The 27,817-nt window shown below is 40.8% G+C and overlaps 1 protein-coding gene across 2 annotated transcripts; it reads left to right on the forward strand.

The window, feature by feature from the left end:
• The first annotated feature begins 868 nt into the window (after positions 1 to 868).
• frmpd1b (FERM and PDZ domain containing 1b) lies at positions 869 to 26,773 on the forward strand. 2 transcript variants are annotated; one of them, XM_072439616.1, is made up of 17 exons: positions 869 to 1,082; positions 6,628 to 6,778; positions 10,082 to 10,192; positions 12,330 to 12,502; positions 15,413 to 15,515; positions 15,816 to 15,861; positions 16,151 to 16,255; positions 16,535 to 16,630; positions 17,372 to 17,497; positions 17,574 to 17,693; positions 18,048 to 18,181; positions 18,482 to 18,608; positions 18,678 to 18,770; positions 19,317 to 19,499; positions 20,564 to 20,765; positions 21,407 to 22,342; positions 22,514 to 26,773. In XM_072439616.1, the coding sequence occupies exons 3-17, from the start codon at positions 10,086 to 10,088 to the stop codon at positions 25,015 to 25,017; spliced, it is 5,055 nt and encodes a 1,684-aa protein (XP_072295717.1). In that variant the 5' UTR covers positions 869 to 1,082; positions 6,628 to 6,778; positions 10,082 to 10,085; the 3' UTR covers positions 25,018 to 26,773. The 2 variants fall into 2 exon arrangements, with proteins under 2 accessions (XP_072295717.1, XP_072295718.1); XM_072439617.1 differs by having other exon boundaries at positions 20,564 to 20,711.
• Positions 26,774 to 27,817: the final 1,044 nt, after the last annotated feature.

Consider the following 27,817-nt stretch of genomic DNA (forward strand, 5'->3'; position numbering starts at 1 on the left):
TATTAAGGATAATAATTGATGAGATTAACGCTAAAACATCCAGACTCTCAGAGTCCATTCAAAGAGACGTTGTTGTTGTTTTGTTAATTTTAGCAGCCAAAAAAGGTACGGAGAGAGAGAGAGAGAGAGAGAATGTACAATTACAGTAGGTGGCGGTAATTGCACCTTTTCAGTTGGCTGCTGCCAACCGCCATTAAAAGTAACATAACATAGAATGTTGGTGGCGGTATTGTAACAGTAACACTTGGATACCAAGCATCATAAAACACCAAAAAAGAAGAAAAAATGCCCTCCTATGGTGCCTTAGATCCATGACAGCATCTAGTTTTTAAATGGAACTATTTTTGTGTTGCCAAGACAACCAGCATTCTATGGTAGAAACGACTACTCTGGGAGTTCTAGTGTTAATGGACTTTGGTTATACATTAGTGTTTGTTTGTTTGTTTGTTTATTTATGTACTTAATATGAGACATTTAATCAATACTAGAATCCGTGCAATGGCAAGAAGCCATTGCGAGTGACTGCGTAATGCATGGCTATATTTTGTACAAGATCCTTGTTTTGATAATAATAATAATAATCATAATCATAATAATGATAATGATTATTATGATTATTATTATTATTGAGTAACGTCACTCAATAAGTGTCTTTATTGTATTACTCATAACTGAGAAATTCTGTAGAATTTGTATGAATTTTAGATTTTAGGAGATTATTTAGGCATAATACAAATACTAATATTAATAGGCATAATAGTGTTTTATGTGTTTGTGATACAGACTTGGTCTGCAGAAGAGGCGCGGGGGCCCTCCTGGGTCTGGGGGGCACAGGACAGGGGCGGACAGAGAGGCAGGAGGAGTGGCTTAGTCCAGTAGCTCAGGCACGAGGATTAGAGGAGCAGCTCCAGCGCGACAGCATCCAACCCCCCCCCACTCAGCTCATCACCATCCGGGCCGGGCAGGACACACGGGATTTAATCTCAGCGAATATCGTTTCCTGTTTTATTTTCTGCGTCGGTTATTTTAGTTCTGTGTTGACACCAGACTCCGGCCCGCCTGCGCCCTCTTCACACCACGAGGTGAGTTTTCTCTAGTTATTGTTTGATAAGGAGACTGATCAGGACTCGTCCGCACCTTGCATCATTTACTCGCGCTGAGCTCGTATCTGGTCACAGAAAATACCCGTTTTGCTGATGCTGGTGACACACGTTTGTAGCCTACAACCTCACTCTTTTGAGCGAGGCGATGGATATTTCAATCCGATTAAGATTTCAAAGGAAGCAGCAAAAGGATGACAGTTTTCTTTGTGTAGCTTCATGGTTTCTACAAGCAAAGATTAAACTTGCTGGGATGGGCGGATAGAAGATATTGATCAATTGTAAGGGAATGCAATGCGTTTTCAATATGGCCTCAATAACACCCTCACATCGTGGTCTGTTCCAATTCTGTATTTACACAAATGGATACTGTGGATCCAGGTCAATGGTTTTCGTGCAGGCGTCTACGTTATTACACATGGCTGAAGACGGTGTGAGCCATACGCAGTGATTTTTCATAAGGGTTGAAAAATGCACCAAATCCCGAACCCGGTCTGAGGGTATACTGGGGGTATACTGGGGGGATACTGAGGGTATACTGGGGGTATACTGGGGGGATACTGAGGGTATACTGAGGGTATACTGGGGGTATACTGGGGGTATATTGAGGGTATACTGGGGGTATACTGGGGGTATACTGAGGGTATACTGAGGGTATACTGGGGGTATACTGGGGGTATACTGAGGGTATACTGGGGGGATACTGAGGGGATACTGAGGGTATACTGAGGGTATACTGGGGGTATACTGGGGGGATACTGAGCGTATACTGGGGGTATACTGGGGGTATACTGAGGGGATACTGAGAGGATACTGGGCTCTTCCCGTTGAAACCCTGGCTTTATGAATGAGGCATGTGCGATGTGCAGACTCGGCACTATATTCTGCTCTGTTTGTCTTCGTCCTTTCTGCTCCTCGTCCTCCGTATCCTTTGGCCAGCAGCATGCAGCAGTCTGCGCCGTGCCAAGCATGGCAAACGCAACACAACTAGACCGGAACAATACGTTTTGCTGTTCAGAGGCTTTCATTTAATGCATGACATGATTGAATAAGAGCTGTGATAGCGCTGCTTTAAGGGCCCGTGGGCTCCATCACGGTGGGATTGAAGACATCCCGTCAATCCTTCTGTATTTGTAACAACACCATCCCCTTCTCGTTTTCATCTTAGGTCTTGCAACAAATACTATACAGATCATGGAGGAGGGTGTGTCGTTGTGAGTCTCATAAATCTTGATTATGATTTATTGTAATTTGACTCATTTGAGTTCATTGCACTCTATAGCCTACATTTGCCACTGCTGCAGGCGGTGTGCTGTGACTCAGGCTTGTTTGCTACAACATGTGATGGGAATAGCAGCGTGGAGGTCATTCCTCTGAAGGCGAAGCAGGGCGTGCAGAACGTACACATCAGGACAGACTTGCTGCCTCTGTGCATCAGCCTGGATCTGCCCTACTGACTGTGGCCCACTTAGGAGTCTTACCTTTAGGGCACCTCTGGTTACTGGTATACTGCATGGATTATCGAAACAGAACCAAGAAAATAATCCAAACTGGTTGCGAAATCTGCTCAACTGTCATCACAACAATGATCATTATAGTGGCCGTGACAAATACGGTAGTGAACATGTCTGTGCTGGAACACCACAACTCTATTCTCAGTTGCACCTTGAATATGTCCTCAATAACTGATGTGTTTATTGGTGTTGCTCCTTCTCAAATATGTAATAAATGGACATAAAAAGAACGTAAGTGAGCAGTGCTCTGTACAGCCTGCATAAACTAGATTTCCCTCTTCTATTTTTAAAGTAATGAAATATTAAACTCCCTCTGTAGCTCTGATTAGTGTTGCTCTAGATCTCCCTACCTACTGTTTTCCACAATTACATTTACTTTGAAAAATGCTCTTTTTGAAGTCTTACAAAGTTAAAGGAATTTGACAGCTGTGTCCGTTCAGATAAGTCCACCGTTGATGGAGAGCACAGTGTAAGACTATTTAAGATTATTAATAGAGCACTGGGAACTCTGCTGATGAAAAGGGAAATGAAATGAGAGGCACATCATCACTATCATCATCATTCTAAATGGGACAGGCTGATGATCTGTGTAAAATACAGGAGCTGTAATCATGTCAGAGGAGTAGAGTTTGTGCCTGCTCTCAAATACAAAATATAGAAAGTCTGTTTCAGTGGTAAGCATGTTCAACCACTTAAACACAAAAACATAATAATGATGATGATAACGCTGATGCTAACCCTAATGCTAAGGCCACGGCACGAGAGGAAATGTTCCATCAAAATAAAAGCGGAAGAGGAAGTGAAGGCATTAATTGCGCCCCTGCTGGCCAATTGTGAAAAGACACAATATCTACAATGCACTTTTTTCATGGCGTCTCGAGGAGAATATAAACCATGAGTTTCAAACAAATCAGACAATGTTGAGTTTTTCACACAATGGGTAGGGGGCGCTATAGAGTAAATTTGTTACATAGGTATTAATTATTTCCAATCAGACCATAAAAACGCATTAGTGAGTGAAATATGAGCTCCATAGATCAATTCCAATAGGCCTGACTTAACAGGAGACCCTAAGAAATATCAACATTTTTTTGAATATTTATGAAATTTCAGTGTCTTTAGATGCAAAAAGTGTTGTTATGAGCTTGATCGGACAAAAAGTACAATTTTGAAAAAAAAAAGTAAAACGTGGCGGTGCCACTTTGATTCGACATGGCTGACTTCCTGTTTATCATAGAGCGATGCTGCCAGGTGTGTTTTACTCGTAGCTCTATCACTGTCCCAAGTGTCATGTGCTTAGGCCAAAGATTAAGAGTTACATGTTTTTCTTTTTTGAACTAGTCGGCACTGTTGCGACGGGCGTTCTCGCAACCTCCATTTTATTCGAGTTCCGGCCGAGCCGATCGCATCTATGTGTATATATGTGTGGTGGTAAGCTACATCTGTAGCCACAGCTGCCCTATCGTAGGCTGCCAATCAGCATCATCCTCTGACCACCACCAATTACTCACACACACATACTAGGCAAGGTGGATTAAGTGTCTGGCCCAAAGGCACAAAGACAACATACACTGGTCCAAGTCCAGGAATCATTCCTCTGACCTTCAGGTTGGCGGACAAATTTTCTAATCATTGTACTTAGCTACATCTACATCTATGAAACAGCTTCTATATGATGTCATAATGACAACATTTTTTTCAAAATTGAAATTAAGCACAAGTCCAGTGCTGAATAGAATAACATTGTGTTGACATTTGACCCGTAGCCTTTCAATGTAAAATATAATAAGCACTGCGATGTCTCTTATTACAATTTGGTCTACATTTTTGCTCTGTTCTTTAATTTTAGTGCCATGCGCTCTAACAGTCCAGCTGTCCATGTCTTGCTCGCACATAACTACACAACTCAGATTATCCGGACGTTCAAACAAACAGTATTTTCTGCCAAATGTGCTCTTGGACCGAATGTTTACTGAGGTCTCTGTCCAAGTTTGTTGGTGAGCACAGTGAGCCCAAATGAACAGTGGAGTAAGCAACATTCTCTATGTCTGTGATTACTGGAGGGTGAGTAGAACAAGGCATTACTGCTATATTGTTGCTATCAAATCAGGCAATATATCCTATTATAGCTAAGTAATAAATATCTGCATGACATAATATGTTGCTAAAAGAGTTGAACAATTTGTACTTCATTCATTAGTGCAAACAGCTGTGACAAATACAAACTTTAATGGGTTGTGCGTGTGAGCATAATAGCAGCTATAACTGTATGTTTATCAAAATGAGATCACACTGGCAAGAAGAAAGCAACAACAATGATCAAAGATTACAAGTATGAATATTTGTATGTCTACTCCCCGGGTACTGGTTGTGTTTATTTGACTTTATGGATCCAGTATCTGATCTACTTTTGTTCAGACGAGCCCAAGTCTTCCCTGTACGATGAGGCAAAGGCCAGATAATTGCATATGTACAGTAGAGATTACATGTCTGATAAATAATTACTGAAGATTAAAATTAAAATCGCGGGTGACTTGTGCCTTACAGCCTGGACAGGGGGCAGTTCGTCGCAGGGTGAACACAGAGACATAGACACACGGACGGGCAATTTAGAGTTGCCAATTTACGTAACAAATGCACTCATCCGATCTCCTTTTTGGGAGGCAAGAGGGCTAACCGCTCAGATATACATTTCATATATTAATAATCATAATAATATTGGCATTGCATTATATTGATGTTGCTTCATGCTATTAGAATATTAAATAAAATGGACAATAAAGGAAACTGATTGATTTATTACCAGTTTTATTTAATGTAAATCTATTTAGCAATTGTTGTCGTTTACGTTTATTTGTGACTATCCAAAGTAAAACTCACGGGACACTGGTTTTTCTCCATCTCTATGTGAATCAGTAATCAGTGGAAGAACATGTTGCATTGATCAGCCTTTTCCCAGTAAACAAACTCCTTCACTCTTCAGTGTTGACACTTCTGTTTCAACTTTTCCCTCACTCAATTTTGGCCGCTGCCTTTTTCACCCCCTTTAAAACTCTCCCCTTCTGGTCCCCTTTTGTGCGCCCCTCCTGTCCTTTCTCTCCTTTCTCTTCTTTGACCACTTCTTTTCTCCCTCTGTCCACTCCCACCCTCTCCCAACCCCCCATACGCCTCTGTCTGCCTCCTCTCTCCTTCTCCTTGTTGCTTGTGTTGGCAGAGTGGCCGATGAGGGAGGTGCTCGGAGGCTGAGCTAGCTGCATTAGCCCTATGGATAATTCATGAGTCCATCTAAGTCTTCTACTATGGGCCTTGTGAACGGGCTCCACGTGAGGGACACAGGGCCCGATGGCGGAGCAGCACAGTCGCGTCTATCAAAACCTTCTGTTGGAACCCATGGGGGCGCCGGTTTACATCATAGATCACTGTTGGAGTAAAACGAGATGGGTTCTTTAGACAAGTATGTTTATTTGGCGTCACTGCTCATTCAACAGCTCGGCCTTTCACAACAAACCTGTGTTTTTCTCCCCAACCAAATCCAGTATCAGATTTCCGTTATATCTGGCATCACGTCCAACCATATACCAGTCTTTTATTAAGAGCCAAGATTTTTTAGAGCCAAGCAGCTGTTTTCCTACTACCACATCAGTCTTACACGCGTTTAGCCTAGTAAGGACTGAACTGGGTGATTTGAAATTTTAATCTAGACAACCAGACAGAGATGGAGTGTCCCTTCAACGCCATGTGGTTTGAAATCTGCGGAGGAGTAGAGAGAGAGAGAAAGAGAGCCTTGGGGAGGAGGAGAACCCAGAGGAGGAGCCTATTGGAAATACCACAACCACATAACTGGTTTGGTCTCACATCTGCTCTGCTTGACATAGCGGTGTGTTCACTACAAAAATAACAACAGCCATCTGAAAATGAAAATATCTCACCACTGACAGGAGTTAATTGGATGCGAGCGCCCATCACTGCAGTCACGAACGATGTGTCTCATGGATTTGTTTTGCTCGGTGCAGGTGGCTGAACTGGACTTGGATTGGCACTGATGGTCAAACTGAAGCCCCTCCACAGTGTCTGGGCCAATCCTGGAGGGGCACCGGGGCTGATGTCCCACAGGGCAACAGGGTTTATTTGTTCTGGAGACCCGAGGACACCAGCTGCAGCACGGTGAGTGCATAACTTACGTCATCAGGAATTAACACAAAATGCTTTTACTTCGTTTTTTGTTTTTTGTGTTGTTTTTTTTCGCTTTTTGATTTTTTGACATGTTTTAATGTTATGGTTAAATTGGTATGTTGTTTGTTTTAGGACAGCACAGTATGGTACAATAAACACTCTCTGTATCTCTGTCAGAACAGAAAGCTTATTATGGCCAAAGGTGTATCATCTGAGAGGACATTGTATTTAGGCCTATTTATTCAGTCAATCCTGTAAAAGTTTAGAATATATAATAGATCACATTATCATATCTTAAAAATTTATCCAGGTTTAGCCTTAAACTGGTGTTAAGGAATGTTAAGTTGGATCAGGCCCAGTTTTGTTTATAAACAGGTTTAGCTCAGTGTCAAAAATACTTTTCATTTGCATTTCTGTAGCATTAACATAAATGGTCACATAACATAGCTATCCCTTTATTATATTGCCTTTTTCCAATGACAGTTCTTTGCCATAAACTAATAGAGATTGAGTTTTTAGGATCAAATGACAGTAAAGCTCACATCGCTGGCACAAGTCTGCATTTCAAAAAAGGAATAGCCGCTGCCCACAGAGACTGTCATTGGAGAAGACTACCTGACTCTGCAAGGACAGTCAGGGTGAAGGAGAGACACAGAGGGAGGAGTGGCCAAAACAAGAAGCAGAGGCTAAGTCACTGGACTTAGCAGTGATTCCAGCACTGTATGACACCTGGTTTAACCGGCAGGTGCACAAAATAATCTGCAAAAGGAAACAAAAGGAAGTTACTGTACAGACAGAGCCGGTAATTCAACGTGGTCATGAGACTCCAGGACAGATGGAACAACAATGATAAAATCAAAAGGTATGATGGTTGATCTGAAAATACTCTATTTTACTTTGCATTGCTTATTAATTAACAGTATTGAGAAATGTTGTCACATGAAGGACATTGACAATCTGATGATGGCCAATGCGAAAATTTTCTTTCTATTTTATGATTCTGAATAAACAACTAACAAAAGCTAACAAAAGCTAAAAAAAACTATCAAATTCATCCTTAAAACTATATACTTTAATCAATGTTTTACATATATTTTTGGAGTTTTAATTCCTCTTTCATCCACTACTTTAATTCTAGTTGGCTTTTTGCCCGTAGGCTTTATTCAACAGGACAGTGTAGCGTGAAATGGATTAAAATGACTTTGCGGCCCACTCAGCCACGAGTGGCACACTTTCATTCTTTCTTAATGTCGGAGTTTGTAAATAATCACTTCCTGGGGCACAGCTGTCAGATACCTAGCCCCCCTTGTCCCGCCTCATCCGCCGGTCAATCTGGCTCAATCCGGATGAGCAGGAGGTGCTATAGTGACACCCTGACCACTCCGGGCTTGTGCCGTAGAAGAGCCTGTGTATAATCCTCTTATGGGACAAACCCACTCTGTGTGCCTTTAGTACATTACCCTGTGTGACTAGTCATGACTGGCCTGGTCCCAACAATCACATCCGACCAAACCTGCTAACATGACAAAGTTGGATATGACCTTGTTAATAGCGCTGTCTTTTAGTGATTCCAGCTCATATAAATTGGATCTTAAATGTAATTGCCTTGTCGTCAACTAACCCCTGCTTTTTGCGCTGTGGGTCTGAAATACTCAAAATGTATTCAAACTTAAATGTGTACTTAGTATTGCAGTACAGCATCAAACATCTCATCCTTGGTGTTGTATTGCAATAATATATTGCCGCTTCACAGATCTGACCTGTAACTGTAACCTGCGTTACAAAAATAAATTGAATTGAACTTGGCCTGGTGCGTTACAGGCTTGTCCCCATGGAGATAGATAAGTCACATTGTAGTTTATTCTTGGTAAAACAATACCATCTTTATGGAGACGAGCAATTGGCAGCCCCTTCACAGGACACAGTGCATAGTGCACCTTAAAACCTGGTTAAAGAAAACCCACAATGATAATAATACAAGTAGAAGGGACATTTTTAGATAATATTGTGAATGTCATTTTGAATATATGCAAAATGTATTATCGGGTGTATTGGGGTATAAGGTGATATTTCTGCACTTTTGTCATTAGTTTTATCGACATTTGTCTGATAATTAAACCTCAACTAATACGTTTACAAACACGTTTCAACACATTCCTGTTGGATTGATAAAAAAAATTTCAAATACACTTTTCACTTGCTACTATCACTATAAGTCATATTATTTCTACCTTGACTAATAACATATACTGATATTGTTACTACCCCTTCTTTTACTTGTCTGAGGCTACTACTGACTAAATACTTTTTTACAATTGCTACATCTAGTTGCTACTCTTCTACTTGCTCTTCTATGTACCCCTGAAACAAAAAACAAAAAAATTGTTCAAACTAATACTCACAAACATCTGTTTTTTTGTAATTGTTTTAAGTAAAGTAATTTGAGTAATGGTATTTAGATTCTTTCCTCTTTACATTAATCATTGTGTTTAAAGGCTGAAAGGTTTTAGGGCACACGGCCACGCATTTCATTTCATCAGAACAAAACTCTTGGCTTGCAGAAGTTTCCTCATCTTTTTGTGCTCTGATCAAACTATTAACCTCTCGGCGCTGGCAAGGAATGATGCTTGTCAGAGTTTTAAAACACATTTATCATTGTTAACTATATTGATCGGCTGCACTGGACTTTATGGCCACGATTTCTTTTTACCTTGTGTGGAGCAGTTTGGCCAGTTTATTTAGCTCACCACAAGATGTACAAAATAAAGCAAATTGTTTTCATCTGAGTACAGTGTAGTTCTGTCGTAGAGCTAGAGAGGAAACTGCCCGGTGTGCTTTTAGTGTAGATGTATTGATTTGCAGAGACATAAAACCCTGAAGTGAGCAATACGTCTTGATATTTGGTCTGGATTCAGAACTCATCAGCTCTTATTCCCAAGGGTTTAATGAAACACTCCTTCCTTCATAATTTCCTCACCAAGACACTGTGTTAAAAAGCAGGCTAAGCAGAAACTAACTTGAGATCTTGTGAACATTTTGTACTTTTACAGCAACGCAAATAAAACATGACTTCATTCTGTGACCTAAATTCTTGTGTACTCGTTATTGCCCAGTAAGTTGCCATTTGGTCTTTACTCTCATTATTTAAGGCCAAAACTATGTTCAACAAATAAAACGTCGCAGCCAGGATGTAAATTTCATAGTCATTTCTTGGCGCTGAATGTGATCTCCTCTGTCTTTTCATTTCGGTCCAGGCCCATTGCTGTAGCTCATTCCGTTGTGTATTTTCTCTAGATAAATGGAGGAGAAGGAGCGATGTAGGAGCAGGTCTCCAGCTCGGAGCACCAGCCGCGTGCAGCAGGTGGTGGGGACCATAATACGACGCACCCGGGAGTCACTCAGCAGGTATGCACTGGGAAGGTCATCTGTATTCTGCCTGTTTTTAAAAATGCCACTATACCGGTACTGTTTTAGAGATTGTAATCTTTACCGCATTGCAACAGCGCATCTTTTACCGCTGTATTACATAAGATGCATTATTAATCAAATATAATCTTGCCACGGCCAATGTATTCCAACGGATTTAAATTTATCCCAAGACGTTTTTGATCTTGGACAGTGGACATTATTTTACCCAACATGGGCAATTTAAAGACTGCAAAGACACATGTTGCCTCCGGACATATGTCAAAAACTGATGTAATTAAATTTTCTTTACATACTTTTTATTTTTTTTAAGTGACGTAAGTGCTTTCAAATGAAATAAAAAACAATATCAAATCTATGAAAAGTATTAAGTCTAGTAGCAGAAACAGTAACGCGATTAAAACCAATGCAAACTGTTTTGGAGGATATCTTAAATTGCCATTGATGTTATATAATACGACTAGAAAGACTGACCCCTGACCTCAAGTCCTTTGCTTTATCCACACTAGATTGTTTATGGAAAGTAGCTGTGGATGTAAGGAAGAGTGTAATTTTTGCTCCGCAGAAGCACTGTTTTTTGTGACTTTTCACCTCTGCTTAGGTGTAATACTGGTGATAAGACGCAACAACAGTGACAGGAACAGCAACCGTTTTAACTATGATATCAACACATTAGACACATTTTTCATCGGGCGCTGATTCTAGATACAGTATGCTGCCGCCTTCTATTGTGTAGGATGTGTGTGATTTATTGTCTTTTAAAATAGCAGCATTTATTTAACGGTTAAACAGTATTTCTTCTTGTCAGTATCACTAAAATAGCGATTCATAACTCTATTTTGAAAGGCCAGAAAGGAGTAAAAAGAATAAAGTTCATTATTTTGGTGCAGGCAGACCTCACACCACAGCCCCAAGCCAAAAACACTGCGCTGGGTTTGGTACAAATTCCAAACCGGACCATCTCTTTCCAACACAGAAACACACCCAGAGGAGACAACAATTATGCTTTTAAGTGCCCCTCGCTCCCTTGTTGTCCGCAGAGTGGTTTTTCTTTCTTCGTAAAGGAGGCGTGTGAAGAAATGCCTCTCTCACTCGCTCTGAGGGAAAGGTCTCACAAACAGCTGACCCAGACACGCACCCTCGGGGGCTGTGTGTCATCTTCATATTCAAACCAAATGTGTACAGTTTACACAGCAGGCCCCTGGTGAATGGGACAAAAAAATCTCAAAAAGAAACATTATGGCTGTGTGGCCTATCATTTTTTGTGAGACCTTGGTTTTAACTTGAATATACTTAATATTTAAAATTAACATTTACATTTAACTTCAAATAGTATATCTAAACTGATTGTAAAAATGTGTAAACCATATAAACTATGTAGTCTATATATATTGATGATGTACAAACTAAAGCTGGAGTACCTGACTTTCTACTACTTCCTCAACTGAATTGAGGAAGTAGGTTTTTCAATCTATATCTAACTTGTTCTTAGCTCTTACGAAATAGAGCTGTAGTTGACTAAATACATTTTTGGTTGATTAAAGACAAACCCTGTGCATCGTTTAGTTGACTAAAAGGTGTGAAGCTGGCAAACGCTTTCAAAACCATGACGTATATTAGGGATCTGACCAAATATCTGACCTAAACTGCAATCACAAGCTCTCAGGATATCATGCAAATATAACAATCTATACAGAAAAGTACTAGTAAACCTGGTATTCACCAGGTTTACTAGTACTTTTCACAGGTATGTGAAAAGGGTGGACTAAACTCACAATTTCCTCCCTTATAATGTCAGTCAACTAATAAAAACTGTGGTTGACTAAGACACCATCAACTGAGTAATTGACTAAGCAACTAAAGACCTACAGCTAATACAGAAATATGTTTGCACATCACTAGTTTTCACAAGGTAAGTATACGTAAGTATTCACACGGTCATTCACAATTGTGCTGTACACGTTTTCTGACAGTCTCAAGATAAAAGAAATATTAACCAATGTAAAACATATGTCAATTAGGACAGAACCCCTTTGATCTACTCACAGTAATTCATTCACGAACACCAAACTCATCATGCCTCCAGCCTGTAACCTTTACCCTTTGACCTCTGCAGGGAGCGGTTGCTAGGCGATGGGAGGTCGCAGCGCTCCAACAGTCTGTCCAATCAGAACTTCCAGGCCAAACTCCAGCTGCAGATCACCAGAGACTCGGTCCTGGACAGCAGCACGGGCCATGGCTTCACCCTCACCACAGAGCCGCCCCTGCTGGTCAGGGACATCTCCCCCGGTAAGAGACACATTATGCTTTTTTAAGGTACTTAATGTTGAACTATAACATTGATCATCATTTTACATTATAAACCACAACATTTATCTTTAATGACTTAAAATAGAAACAGTCATTGACGTCTTGTTCAAAACTGCAGCGCTGGTAAGCTCCGCCTCTTCGTGGTGACATTTCTCAAGCAGCAGATTGCGGTGCACAAAATAAACATTATTTGTTTACACCCAGTTTTGTAACATATTGACCACTAATAGTCTCCAAATGCCCCACAAGAGATGTTTTGTACAGCCCTCAATATTTACCTCTTGTACAGATTGGTCTTGTTCTTTAGTTGGACACTTTACATTAATTTTGATCAGATAAAGACCCATACTGTTCTTTTGTAAGAAGAAGAACGTCCAATACCTTCTTCAGTCACTGTAACGTGGATGTTTGCAATATTAGGAAGGGCATCTGGCAGAAAAATCTATAAAAACACTGTGCATGTGGTTCCTTGTCCCAACCCCTGACAAAAAGAAACCAGATATGTTTTTTTTTTTTTAATAGTCTGTGTTCTTAATGTTGTGTCCGATCAGTGTATAGCGTAAACTGAATATTTATTTTTGGGCATTTCCTGGCTGTTTTTAATTATTGTAGCTGGTTATTCGATCCATGTATGTTAATACGGTGTGAACCATTGTGTCGTTTGTCTGGGTGAATAGTTTTCGGTGCTTTGTCACTAAAATGTCACTTTTTATGTAACTGTTCTTTGCTACCAGCCATCCACATTTGGATTACACTCTGTCTCAAACGCTTTCTGCCCCGTGTTGGAATTTCACATTATTAGGGGCCACGGACTTACTGTACATTCATTTCCTGTAGTCCTTCATTAACCACAGCATGCATAAGCCTTTAAACATATACGTATGAACTTGGAGGATAAATTCTACCGGTATATTATAGCTTGGACAGAAACACATAAAAATATGCTTTTTGTGTGAAAACGTTGGCTAAACCCTGGCATTTAGGCTGAAGGGCAGTGTGCCAGGAAAGCCACAAAAACAACAGCACCACCTGCTCATTGTTTCTTAATCCAATCATTCCTTGTTTGGGCAACATTGACAAAGGGGCCGCAATAGGCCAAGAACAATGCTGACCCATCACTTTACGTTCAGTAATCTGATAAATGACTTGTACAGATCTTCAACAAGTAAATTTTGCTGCCAAAATCCAGGGAGAATCAAAGGAAAACGGTGAAAACAGAGGACAGAGTATGTTATGATCATGGCTTATTCCATTCAAATGTTGTTGTACGGCCCCTTAGTTTAGACATAGTTTACGCTTGACAACCTACTTTTAATCTGATCCTCAGTACCGGTATATTTAAAGGGGATTTATGAATTATATCTGAAAAGTCTACATCATGTAAGCAGCACTGAAATGGACTAGCGATTTTTAACAATTACAAGAATGTATTCAGGAATAAGAGTTAACAAGACGATTGGTATTGCGATATTGCAGTTATTGTTGGTGAGTTAGCCACAGTCTGACCAGAAACACACAGAAACAGACAATAACTCTGACAATAATAATAATAATATGTATGTATAGTACCGGTATATTATTTTGTGTTTGCTTTGTTAATGAAAATTTAGCCCACAGCAATGAATGTGAAATGAAAATGTAGGTTCAGGTGCAGTGAGATGTTGAAAAACCAGGGAAAAAAGGATATTGGCGGAGCTGTTGTATAAGAGGGGGTTGAACGTCTGGCAGTTTGTCTAAAGGCTTTCAGTGCAGCGCTGCCCTGCTCTCAGAGGGTCAGAAATTAGGGACAGACCGTTCTAGACAGACAGGGTATGTGAAAAACATATGTGAAAGAGGACATTTCTTGCTGTTTTCTTCATGTCTGTGTCTGTGTGTAGGGGCTAAGCTGTAACGGCTGTGCCTCAGTCGCACTCTCTCGCCCCAAGACAAATGAGTATAAATAACTATAGAAGGCCGAGCAGAGCTGAGCTGGATGGAGCCCAGAATAATCGTAACCCCTCAAGTCCTGGAGCGCTCCGCTGAGTCAGCCATGTTGAAAAACCATGTGTTGTTCTGCGTGTGTGAATGCAGCCTCTATTTATCTTAATGCAAGTTCAGGATTTATGCCTGCAAAACCCAGCACTGTGCAACTGTACTGCAATGTCATTATATGTGCCTGTGTTTCGTAAGGTATTTTAATATATTATGAAGTAAAATGTAAAATAATTATTGTTCATAGCAATGCAAGACACAAGTTTAGTAGTTCAGTTAACTTTGTGCATGTCCCATGGATTAGGGCTGTAACATGTTAATATATTAATCACTCACAACTAATCGATTATTGAACTAACCGTCAACTAATTTAGTAATGGGATAATCCTTAACATAAATGGGCTCCACCAGGATCCTCAAATGTGCGTCGCTTCAGCTTCATCGGGGTCAAATTTAGTAAAGATATTTTCCTCACATGATTCTAAACAATTAATCGATTCATCAAAATGATTATTAGTTGCAGCAGCCCTATTCTGGATGTATGGAAATGGTTATATACATTTTGTTTAAAACTATGCAATATTAATATTAAAATACCCCTTGAAGTTATACTGATTGATTTACAACAGTGCACACAGAAATTATGATTCTCTTTGTCGACCCTTATAACTGAATAACTGAAGGGGAATAAAGCCTTTATACCAATAAACCAATAAATTTAGCTTTTTTATGACAGATAATCAAATGTACATAGGTGTGTAATCAAATCAAGTACGTTCATGATCTTTTTCCATTTTTAATGTGAATCATGCACGTAACTTTGGCACTGTATTTCAATGACTTTTAGGCTAAGTATATTTGGGTAACTATCTAATTGATTATTCATTACAGATTTTCTATGCTGTCTTTTGTCTGTAGGGAGTCCTGCAGATGGGATCCTCTACCCGGGGGACCAGGTACTGCAGATCAATGACAAAGTGCTGGAGGATTTAAGCTCTGAGCAGGTCGAAAACATCTTGAGGTAAGACGAACTGCAAAGACCACGTCCGCGTTGTTCTTTAAGTCCATTTCTCAGCTGACTAATGCACTTCTCAGAACAACAGCGACCAGTGTGTCCTGTCTATCCACGCAAATAACTGCTTTGTATTGTTTGCCGGACCGCATTTCTTGCATGAACCACGTCATGGGGTCAGGATGTGTGAATGTGTGTGTATGCGAAGATTAGTAAGGCAGGGGCAAAGGGTCAAAAGAAAAAGTGCTTATTTGACAGCTGGACACAAGTTAATGAATTGTTTCTTGTGTGTGATTCTTCTTGCTGCAGTGACATGGAGGATTGTATCACTGTAACCATCCTACGGCACATGACGGTGAGCACAAAGAAGATATTGACTAACGCAACAACTCTGAGAAAAGACCCCCCTTTCTATGAATTATGAAAATTTCAGCAAAGACTGTAGTTGTGTTTTCTAAGCTTGTGACAGCAAACCACGTGTTTCTGAAAGGGATTAACTCAAAGATTGCCAACGTAAATACAGTCAGTGTAATCACATGTGGGCTGCTGTCGTGTTGTTTGGATGTAATGGCGTTCAGTATACTCTCACGGCGGGCAGGGTGTAGCTCCGGGTGTCATGACGCTGGGGCCCTGTGTGTTTGCAGAATCCAAAGTCGTCCATCATGTCGGCGGAGAAGAGAGCCCGTCTGAGGAGTAATCCAGTTAAAGTGCGCTTTGCAGAGGAGGTGGTGGTCAACGGGCACACTCAGGTCAGACAGGTTCAAATATCAACGTTATCATAAGCTGTTCCTTCCTTGGACCACAGTTTTAAGTTGAACACAATTTGCATCTCATCCAGGAAAACATCCCACAAAAGCTTCAATTTAGCCTTAGTTTTTGTTTCCTTTTCTTGTTTTAAAACAAATCATGCACAATTTTTCCCTCTCTCTGTGAAGAGGAAATCTCTGTCCGTGGTGATATAATGCTATACGACTATTTTTTTTCTTTTTATTTCACACTTTGAATCACGTGTCTTTTGTAATTTACAGGGAAACTCTCTTCTTTTCCTGCCCAATGTCCTCAAAGTCTATCTGGAAAATGGACAGACCAAGGCCTTCAAGTTTGACAACACCACCACAGTTAAGGTTTGTGTGTTTACAGAGGGTTTTAAAGTGTGAATAGGAGTTTTAGGGCTTCTCTCTCATTCAGGTTCACAGCATCACAGCTTGACCAGTTTAAACAAGATAATATGGACAGAGTATTATCTATGTGCCTTTTTTAAACTGTAGTGAAAATCAGTCAAAGATTTGGGTAACAATAATAAGCTAATTCTGTTCTGTATAATTTATTTTTTTAAATGTTATGCCCGTAGGCTTTATTGACAGGAAACTAGTGTGAAATGGGGGATGAGAGAGAACGGAGGACAATTCAGTAAATAGTCAGGAATCAAACGCACAACACTGCGGCCGGCTGCACTTGGATTCTGGCATAAATGTGCTGTGCCTTAACCACTCGACCACCCATTTCTAATTTCTATCCTTTTTTGAATATATTTTTTCATTAAGAATAAATAAATATATGGATAATTATTGATAAACATACTTTACAAGCATAAATAATCATTGAATGCCTTGTAAGTGAAAAAGTGAAACATGTAGACTACCTGAATTACATTTATTCCATGAGCTGAATATGCTGCAAGTATAGAAAAATAAATCTTCAAACAGTTATCTACAAGTCTGTCAATTCTTTGTTTCTGCTGGTTTTATTCAACAAAATAATACAGAATCAGAAATGAACATCAGCTGTGCCCATCTGCCGCCTGTCGACACTGATGAAACCTGTTTGTTTAAGGGTTTTAAAATGTTGTTTTTTCATTGTGCCAGGACATTGTTCTGACTCTGAAGGATAAACTGTCCATCCGGGCCATTGAGTACTTTTCCCTGTTGCTAGAGCAGCAATACAGCATTACCAAACTGCTGCTACTGCACGAGGATGAGCTCGTTCAAAAGGTAAAACCCTGGAAACAGGCATTGCATACACAATCACACATCATACTAATAACAGTGTTGTGTGTTTGTCCATCAGGTGGTGCAGAAAAAAGACACCCACGATTACAGATGTCTGTTCAGAGTGTGCTTCATTCCCAGAGACCCCATGGACCTGCTACAGGAGGACACAGCTGCTTTTGAGTATTTCTTTTTACAGGTAAACAAGCCATTTGTGTCAGGAATGTACAGAAATGTACTTCCCATACACTCTTTTCTGTCAGATCTCTAATAATGAAAAGGAAGTATTTTTTGCAAAGTTTGACTGAGTTAATCACAGTAGTTATATTTGTGATCTTTTATCTGTTTGAGGCTGTATTTCATCCTGAGATGATAAGCCTTAGAGCCACATATTCCTTTGTTTCAGTCTTACCTCTGGGAAATTCTCTTCTGTCGGCTTCTATCAGCAGCTTTGTTTGTTCTGCTGTATGTCGCCACGTGTCCCTTTTCTTTTCCTGTGATGTTAATGCCCTGTGTAACAGATATACCAATGTGTATTGCTCTGTGTTTACAGAGTGTTGGCGACGTGCTTCAAGAACGGTTTGCTGTCGAGATGAAGTGTAACACTGCTTTGCGGCTGGCGGCGCTGCACATGCACGAGAGACTTGATAGTTGTGGACAAACGAGGACATCTATCAAGAGCATTACGTGAGTCATACTGTATGAGTTTCAGTCTGAGTGGTCATTCAAGAATGTAACTTATCCTGCTGCTAGTGTCATTTAGCTCTATCAGTAATCAGTCATTGGTGGTGAAGAATGGACTGATAAGGCAGGTTAAGCTGACCTCTGCATCACAGTTTTTTTTTTTTATGCAACCAAGCATGTGACTAATTACATAATTTATGCCCTATTTATAGTAAATTACACAATATCCTAATTTAGTTTGTTTCACACTGGCGTTTACTCAATTATGTTATTAAAATTGAATCATCTTTTTGTAAATGACAGGAAAGAGTTTGGCCTGGACAGCTTTATCTCTCCGACTCTCCTCGGTAACATGAGGGAAAAGGATCTGCGGAAAGCCATCAGCTACCACCTTAAGAAGATCCAGGCCCTGCTGGAGCCACGGCAGAAGGTAAGCACTACGAGGAAGATAAACCTGTAAACATATAGCCATGATCACCTTGTCAACATGTTGGTTCAGGTCATAGCTGGTACTCAGGCTCGACTGGCCTACCTCACTCAGCTGGGAGAGCTCATTTCATATGGAGGGCGATCCTATAATGCCACCATGATGGTAAGCTTTATTCTACTGTCATTTACTGTATGTTGAGACCATTCATGTGATTGTAGTGTTTTGAACGATATTGTACTTGATATTTTCCAGACCTCTGACATAAGACCGAAATAACCTTTAAATGCACCAGATAAAATATCTATGTTACAGTTTTATTTTGTTATTCCTGTTCAGTGACCACACGATTTGCTCATTTTAATAGCCTTCCATCACCCAATTAATAATTTGAAAGACATTATCAAATGACAATGTACATTATATAGTAAGGAAAGTAAGTATTTGAACACCCTGCAATTTTGAAAGTTCTCCCATTTCGAAATTTTGGAGGGGTCTGAAATTTTCATTGTAGGTCCATTTACACTGTGAGAGACATAATCTTAAAAAAGAATCCGGAAATCACATTAAATAATTTATTTGTATGTTATTATATATTTCGTTTTAAATGTGATTTTTTTTTTTACTTTCCTCATTGTAATCTCAAGTAAATACCATTATGGGGCAGTTGATTTGCTGTGATGAGATATGTAAAAACTGTTTGCTCCTCAGCTCCAGGACAGAGAAGTGCCAGTGAGCCTCCTGGTTGGAGCAAAGTACGGCATGAGTCAAATCATCAACCACAAACTGAACGTGATCTCGAGGCTGGTGGAGTTCAGCAGCATCAGCCGAGTGGAGCTGCTGTCGGAGTCAGAGAAACTCAGCCTGCTGCGGATCTCACTGCACGACATGAAGGTACGAGGCACACTAAAATAGACGCAGCATGTTGTATTATTCACCGATATGTAGGCACTTACACACTGACACAGATAAGAAAAATGGAACCTTCTCGCACCATATTCCCACTCATGCAAATTTAGGTCACACAATTTTCTTTGCCACGCTGCAGCCTAAGGGGATGTGTCTATCAAAGCAATGCAACCATTCAGTGTAAATCCGCAAGTTAAATGCACTTAAATCAAAGTCAAAATGGTCGCAATTAGCAAATCGCAAAGGCTTCTATTATTTGTATAGCAACACAGTACCTTGTCTCTATTGAGTCTTGTTACGTGTAAAACATTCACTGCACTGCAGTTTTACACCTATACAAATATTTTACTGTCTGAAATGCTTATGATCTTTGGGGAATGTACCAATGTGCTCTGTTTAAAAGATATTTTAACTAAGTCCATAACCAAAATGACAAAATCAGGCCCTAACCATAACCCCACACATGAGGGCACATAGAGCTGATTCTTGATTTTGGAATTGGCTCAGCAGCTGTGAACTTTATAGGAATGATCAAATTAATATCAGTCAAATTATTATTTTGACATTTATTGTACATTGAGTACGGTAATTTTAAATACATTTCAACATAAACATTGAAATATGACTGACAGCTTCGAGACATAGAATGTTGGAAAATAAATTGGATTATTAATCAAAAATCTGTGATATTTTATTCTTTCTTTACATTTTGTTTTAACTTTGCTTTTTTTGTTTTTGTAACTTATATTTGTGTGTTTTAGAGTCTATAGAGACAATAACAATTACAATTATCAAACTACAACTACGATGTCACAATTACCGGTAGTTGATTTATTGTTACAGCCCTAGAGCTGACAAATCTAATCACAATACCTGTCATAAACATAGTTTGATGTTTTACCTAAACTGTTCAGTGCTTATTCAGTGGTCTCAAAGGTGACGATCTCTCTCTTTCTCTCACTCTACGGCCTTTCCTTCTTTGTACCCTGCTGTGGGTTTGTCACCACCTCTTTTACCTAATCTCCTCCAACCTTGCAATCCCTTCCCAGCCATTTGCCTTACTGATGGACTCTCTGGCAGCCAAAGACTTAGCTTGTCTGCTGGGAGGCTACTGCAGACTCCTGGTGGATCCCAATGTCAATGTCTTCCGTCTGGGGCGCCCGAAAGTGAGGGTGCACCGGATACCTGCTGAAGAAGGTGTGTGTGGGAAGTTCGCCGCTGTAGAGGGCGTGCGCTATGAATCCCTGACAAGTGAGCAAATACTGTTTCTGGCTTTAGATTTTTTAATAGACATTTTTCACACCTTATGTTGATGAATGTCACAAGCCAGTACGGTTAATGCTAGAAAAACAGGCACTCAAATATAGTTTTCACACAATTAATTAATAGATTGTGTTCACGTTGCGATATTAAGATCAAGATAAAGTCTATATTGCAGATGTGTTGAGCAGATTCATGGTTAAAGGTATTTTTTTTTTTTTTATGGAGGATCTGTCACGTGCTTGTCTAATGTGTTCCAATGTTCCACAGTATGGTATAAATCTATCTTTCATTTTGTCAGTTACAGTTGTTTGTTTTATTGACAAAAAAATACTTGATTTGATTTGTCTTCATGTTTTATGCCATTCTCTGGGACATTTCAGGCAAAGCAATAACATATCTATGTCTTGGACACTCGGGTGAGGTATAGATCCCTCTGCCTAAAAACTTGTCTGTAATTATTGAATCTTTTGACATTAAATTACAACCAAACTGCTCTTCAATTGATAATTTGACAAGATTATAGAACGTGAATGCAACCTATTACAATATACTGAGCAAGATCACCTTTATTTACGTACTAACATATTTCATTTCTGCTTATCATTTGTGCATCTTTATTGTATTATTAGGTTACGTTTCCCGTTGCTGCAGTGACTCAGATGAATCATCAGATGACGACGACCCGATGGACTCACATCGCCTTGACCCGGCGAGTCAGGACTGGGAGGAGCGGAGGAGGGAGGCGGAGGAGAAGAGGAGAGAGGAGGACCGGCAGGAGAGAGAGGAACATCAGGCCAAACAGGAAGTCAAGATCATTGTAACCACGGAAAGTATAGAAAACGATGGTGAGGAAGGTGCTTCAGGAAGTGGGTTGAGGAAGTTTGCTGTGATGGATGAGGACATTAACAGAGAGAATAACTGGTACCACACGGATCCACGCGTCACCTGCAGCTTCTCCAGCCTGTCCAGCGGCTCTATAAGCGCTGCCCTGGACGACAGCAGCAGTGCCTCGGCCAAAACGTTGTCCCGTTCAGAGGTGCAACCAGTCATAGACGTGCACCACCCCTTCCTCCTCGAACCGAAAATCCACCAAGCACCTCTGCGACCCACAAACCTCAACTACTGCGGAGCTGACAACTCGTACCTGTGCTTTACGGACCTCTCCAACTCCGACTTCATGCCCAGCCCGGCCGGGGCGACAAGTGACGACGACGATGACGATGAAGACGAGGAAGAGGAGGAGGAGCACCCGCTTAAATCACTCCGACGCATTTCGAAGATTCCCAGTTCGAGGGATTTGAGAATGATCGACAGCATGCCTTTTAAAAGATCGCCAATTAAAAAGAAAAAGACTCCGCCAAAAGTCCCAGTAAGAACAAGTTCAATACCCAGAAACAAAACGGCGCAAGTAGAAGAGCGCCTCTCAAAGGACGAAGATGCAATGCGCCTGACGCCTTCTCCAAATGTTGGGATGTCTCTTCTGGTGAAGGAAAGTGCTTCAGAGTCTGAGGAGGAGTTTTTCGACGCAAAGGAGAGATTCACGCCTCCAGTGCCAGATATGTCAGGTTTGTACGCAGGAATTGTTTTGTTTTTCATTTATGCATTTATGATAAAATGTTTTGACCAACAAGTGATGCTGTTAAAAATGTATTCATTTTTTTTTGGTAAAATGTCTGAAATGCTTTTTTGCAGTAACTATACTCATTAATGCATATCTTGCATGTGTTTCTTTCCAGACAAAGAGTTCGCTGACCAATGCAACGCTAATCGTCTGAGTGGCAGTTGGAACGGCTTCCCCGCATCTTCTGGAAAAGCTCCGCCCTCTCCCCTCGCTACTAAATCCTCTAATGTCAAGAAGGAAGTAGATACGCTTAAAACTCAAGCAAATCCAAAACAGCAGCCTAGTCCTCCAAAGCCATCTCCGAAACGTGAAATTAAGGTTAAACCACCAGTGGCGCCTAAACCTCAGCTGCCCCCCAAGCCTAAAATCACCCCTCCAAAGTCACCCCAAAAGGGACAGTCGTACGCCCACTGTAACGGGGACACCTCAGGGCGCCTCTCCTCTGATCTGCTAGAGATGGAGCCCGAAACTATGGAGTTTAAATCAGTCACTTCTGGAGCAGGAGGACTGCCTCTTTCTTCACCTCTGATCACTGCTGTGCGCTACAGCCAGCAACCACTCCCAAGCACAACACTGCAGACCGAGGAGAAGAGGCTGCAAAACGGCTTGAAACCAGCTAAAGAGGTCCCACATGAGAATGGCGTTTCGAAAGACAAATATATTATAGATAAGAACAGTGATGTTGAGGTAAAGAGTAATGGAATAGCCATGTCTGCTAAAAGCCAGCCTTCAATACCACGCTCAAATTCAGGTACAAAACTAGCTCCTCCTCCAGTTCCCCCGAAGCCTATTGGTCCCATAAACCTCCTCCCCTTTTCCTTACCTTCCAGTTCTCCTGTATCTCCAACCGATCCAAACAAAACCATATTTAAGGACATTATTAACCCTCCAAATGGGATTTATCCTTGGAGCAGTCGCAACGGCACCATCCAGTCCGGACCTAGAAGGGTGTCTCTAAGCCACGAGAGTCTTTCACCCAAAAACTCAGAGGCACCGCTCACCCTCACCACCTCCCTCACTTCCACCACCTCGGCAGGCAGCGGGGGGCTCGAGAGCAGGGAGCCGAGTCGGTCCGGGTCAGGGTCGGACCTGCGCACCAGCTCAACCAGTCTGGGGGGAAGACTTTCAGCTTCGGTCCTGAGAGGAAAGATTCAAGCCCTGCCATGGTACATGACGCGCTCGCAGGAGATCTTAGGGACACTCGATTACCCCTCATCCAGCTCCATCAATGGGGACACATCTGGATTTGGTTCTGGGCTGTCCGTAGCTAGCGGACTATCAGATCTGAACAAGACACCTGTAAAAGAAAAGGATGTGTGTATTGCCTCAAACGTAGAAAAGAAAGCAGAGTTTTTAGAAGATGGAGCGCAGGTTGTTATTGCTACTTTCAAAGAAGCGCAGGAAGTGACGTCGCACATGAACAAGGCCAACGGGACAAACGGGTCGTACTCCAACCTCAACAGCGTCTACAGCGCCAGCGTGTCTTCGGAGCAGCCGCAGTCTCGTCCCAACTCGGCGGTGGGGCTCAGAGGGGTGATGAACATGCACGACAGAGGGGATTCGCCCACCTCGTCTCTGGCAGACAGCACTCCTCCACAGCAGCACAAAGACGCCTGTGGATGTCGAACTGTTTATGCTAACTGCTTTAGCGGAGACAGCGAGGACGGGGTCAGCTTTGACGAGGAAATGACTGTGTTTGAGTTCTCCCGACGAACAAAGCCTAAAACGACCAGCCCTGCGCCGCCACCTGCTCCTCCGTCGACTTCGTCTTCAAACTCCAATCTCATTTCACTGCTGAGGGACAACCCCAGGCCGCTCTCCACCTTCTCCACTGCTTCTTCTGATTTCAGTCCGCTCGTCTCTTGTCCGGTCTCTCCTACAACATCACTAGGAAATCCTCTTCGATCTTTCACTAACAAAAACTATGGGGGGCTTAAGGGTGGGTTTGCTACTTTACGACAAGACATCGACCAACTTCTGCTCGTGTTGGAACAAGGCGTACTTGAGCAAGAAATATTCAACCATGAATCAGAAGAAAAGGGCCTGAAAGATGAACCAGATCTAAACCACAATGGGACTAATAACATAGCTCGCGGTGTCTACTGTAGCCTCAAAAGCCAAGTTTCAATGAGCGAAGTTGAAAGGACTCTTCTTCAGGCTGAGGCGAGGCGACTGGCTTCCGGATGTCAGCGAGCCACACGCGTTGGCTGGGCCCCCGATGAAGCCCTGCGTTCCCTGTCCAATAGCTTTAGTGCGCTGGTCCAGCTATCTGCCGCCTGTTTGCGAACAAAACCATGTAATCGCTGCGACCTGTGCCAGAGTGTGCAAGATGCTGCAGAGGACATCCAGGAGCCTATGGATAAGCTAAAAGAGATCCTGGGACTATATCGGGAGTTTGTGGGGGCAGTTGAGAGTGCGGGGACAGGGGCAGGACTTAAAAACCAGGGTGAGACTGATGGTGTCCGCCTATTGGCCAAAAGATGTACTGTACTCATCTCTTCTGTGTTTGCTTTGACACAACTCTTCCGCACACAAACTTTAGAGACTTCAGACCCGCCAAGTCAAACGTCTAATCACGCAGCTAGTCACACGCCTGGTCCAGTACCTCTCAAATTCTGACTTTACACCTTCCCATTTATAACTCTCTCATTTTGGGCATAAACAAGACCTAACCACAGATATAAACCTCTGAATTCTTGCATAGTCCCAAGTTGCCAACTACAGTTCAGCAGAAATTAACTTTGAATACAACAGCCACAAAATTACCGCAAAATGAGGAAATCCTGTTCACTTGGCCTCTTCCTGGACGCATATGGACTATGCATCTGTATATATGGATTTTATAATCTTATTTTATGATATAGTACGTGTATGTAAGAATGAATTACCTGTGTATGTATTTATGTATTTATTTTTTACAATGTTTGCACCATGATCTGTGGTGTTTCTGGTGAAAAAAATAACACTATGGATGTCACTGGAGAATCGTTTGTTTTTTCAGTATTAGATGTTACTTTTGCTGCTTAACAAATTTTCACTCCACAAGGTGTAATCTGTAAATTGTCGTTTTTGAGGTATAAGTTCACCGACAAGTTTTACAAACAATCTTGGTCCTATTTGCTAAAAAGCAGTACTTGATTTCTTTTATATGTGACTGCACCTTTATATAGATTTAGTTGTTTACAGTTTTTCATTTTAATGGGCTACATTACAGAGCAGGGAGAGCACTTTTGACTGTTACAGATTGCACCTTTTTGGCACTGTCCGTTTGTGAAGTGTTTTTACCCAAAATTCCCTTGTCCCCATAGTTCCATTTTCCAAATGTATGCAGTATTATATTGTTACTCTACATTTTTCCATAAGATATTTATTTCCTTATGTGTGAGTTGAGTCCAAGAAGTAAAAAGGGGATTAATTTAGCGATAGTTGAAGGTTTTGACTTGACACCAATGCGACTGTTATACTTCAGATGTAGCAAGGATCCACAGTCTTAAACTGGTCTAACTCTGAGCCACTAATGTCCTCACAATGCTCTCTTCTCTGGGCACCACCATAACAAAAACATTGACTGACTGCTGTAGATATACACATATATTTGTTATTCTGTCTTTAGTTTATGGCTATGCAAATCAAACCCACCCCTCCATGAATTGTACTCTTGTTTAACTGTGCAAACATTTAAAACAACAGTAGCTGCATTATGTTTCTATAAATATAATGGATGCTTTCTTTGTTTGGAATGTTTAACTTTGATCTGATTTGAAAAAAAAGAAAATGCATAAAATAAATAAATGCAACACTCTGCATCGTTGCATGGCATTAGTGTAAAATATACTGTCAATGTGAAAACCCTCTCTGTACTGATGTCTGGGATTGTTACATTGTTTGCTAATGTATATTATTCACTAATTAGCAGCCGACTGTATAACATAATGCTTGCTCATCAGACAGGAAGATTTATTGAGGTGACTACAAGAGCTTAATTTAAAAAAAAGTGCTTACATAATGATTTTAGAGGGTGTAGTTTGTTTAAAAGATCACAAAGGGGGAGAAAAGCCGCCAGCAGAATTTTACATGTTCTAACAAGATGACACAAGAAATATTTTTATTGAAGTAATGATGTTTGGGAAAAACATGCCTTGCCATTGCCATAAGAGGAAGCTGACTCCATTGTTACACTTTTGAACTCTCAGGAGTGTCTTCTGTTTGTGTCAGGTTACTAAACTATGGAGTAGGCCTGGATCATGTTTTAGTCTGTGTATTTGTGAGCATTGGTCAAACCATGTCAAATGCATTTCATGATGAAAGGGACATTGTGTGTTACATGTGGTCATTTTCCCTTTCCCACTTACAATAAACTAAATATACCAAGAAATGCATTGTTGTAGTGTTCCTTGAATAGACCACCAACCAGAAAAAGGTTACCTGTGTGCACTTTTAAATCGTGCTTGAATAACATTATTTATCTGGGGGTTTTCTTTGTCCGGAGATGGCAGCTCATGTTTTAAATACACATGCATTGAGCAGATGGACCTCATTTGTATTATTGACTTTTAACTTATCAGAATACACTGCAGAAGCTAAACTAAGCACACTTAATTAGACACACACATGTGCTCAGTGGTGTAGTAGTGTATGAATGCTTACATATTAAAGGCTCTAGAGATAGTAATAGGCATACTAAGTTGTAAAGATCTTTGTGTTTATTAGGAATTTACAGTTTTGTGTTTTTATTCTGTATTTAACAACCATTACCATTATTTGTCCCCATTCATACGTTTAATAACAGTTTTTAACATATGGATGTAATTTGAAATGATCCTAACCAAAGTTAGACCACTGCATGCTGTATGTGGTTAATAAAGTATTTTATTCCATCATCTTGACAGAAGTAAGAACCGAAGCAGTGCTGATGTTTTTTTACTTCACTGTTTCAAAACTGTGCAAGAGCCACAGCTTTAATGCAAAAAGTGCTTTATTAACACTATCATACCTGAATAATCACTGACATACCAATTACTACTCAAACCAGTTTAAATGTGCCTTTAGCGATTAATGTGGTGCCTAAGATAAAGCGTTACAGATACTTGCCAGCACTACGTTTAGACCTGTAGTTCTCTGGGTTTGACTTCATTAAACAAATTACTTTACTCATGTGGAAAGTTGTAAAAGGCATAAAAACAGTTTTGCAATCTACAAAGGTTATTTTATGATATGGCATGGAGATCAAATATGCAGACACACAAAGCTTAAAGACGTTATTATGCAGCAGTCACAGCTCTGATCTGGACCGCATGGGTTAGGGTTAGGCTGCCCTTAATCTGATCATTATCTGTGACTTCTTCACAGTAATCTGCAAAGTCACATCCACAGATCAAAACATGTTGACTTTAATTGTGTGCTGTTGTAAATACAAGGC

The sequence above is a fragment of the Eucyclogobius newberryi genome, unplaced genomic scaffold (genome assembly GCF_026437365.1).
Source record: "Eucyclogobius newberryi isolate DKJ021-1_F unplaced genomic scaffold, fEucNew1.0.hap1 SCAF_11, whole genome shotgun sequence".
NCBI lineage: Eukaryota > Metazoa > Chordata > Actinopteri > Gobiiformes > Gobiidae > Eucyclogobius > Eucyclogobius newberryi.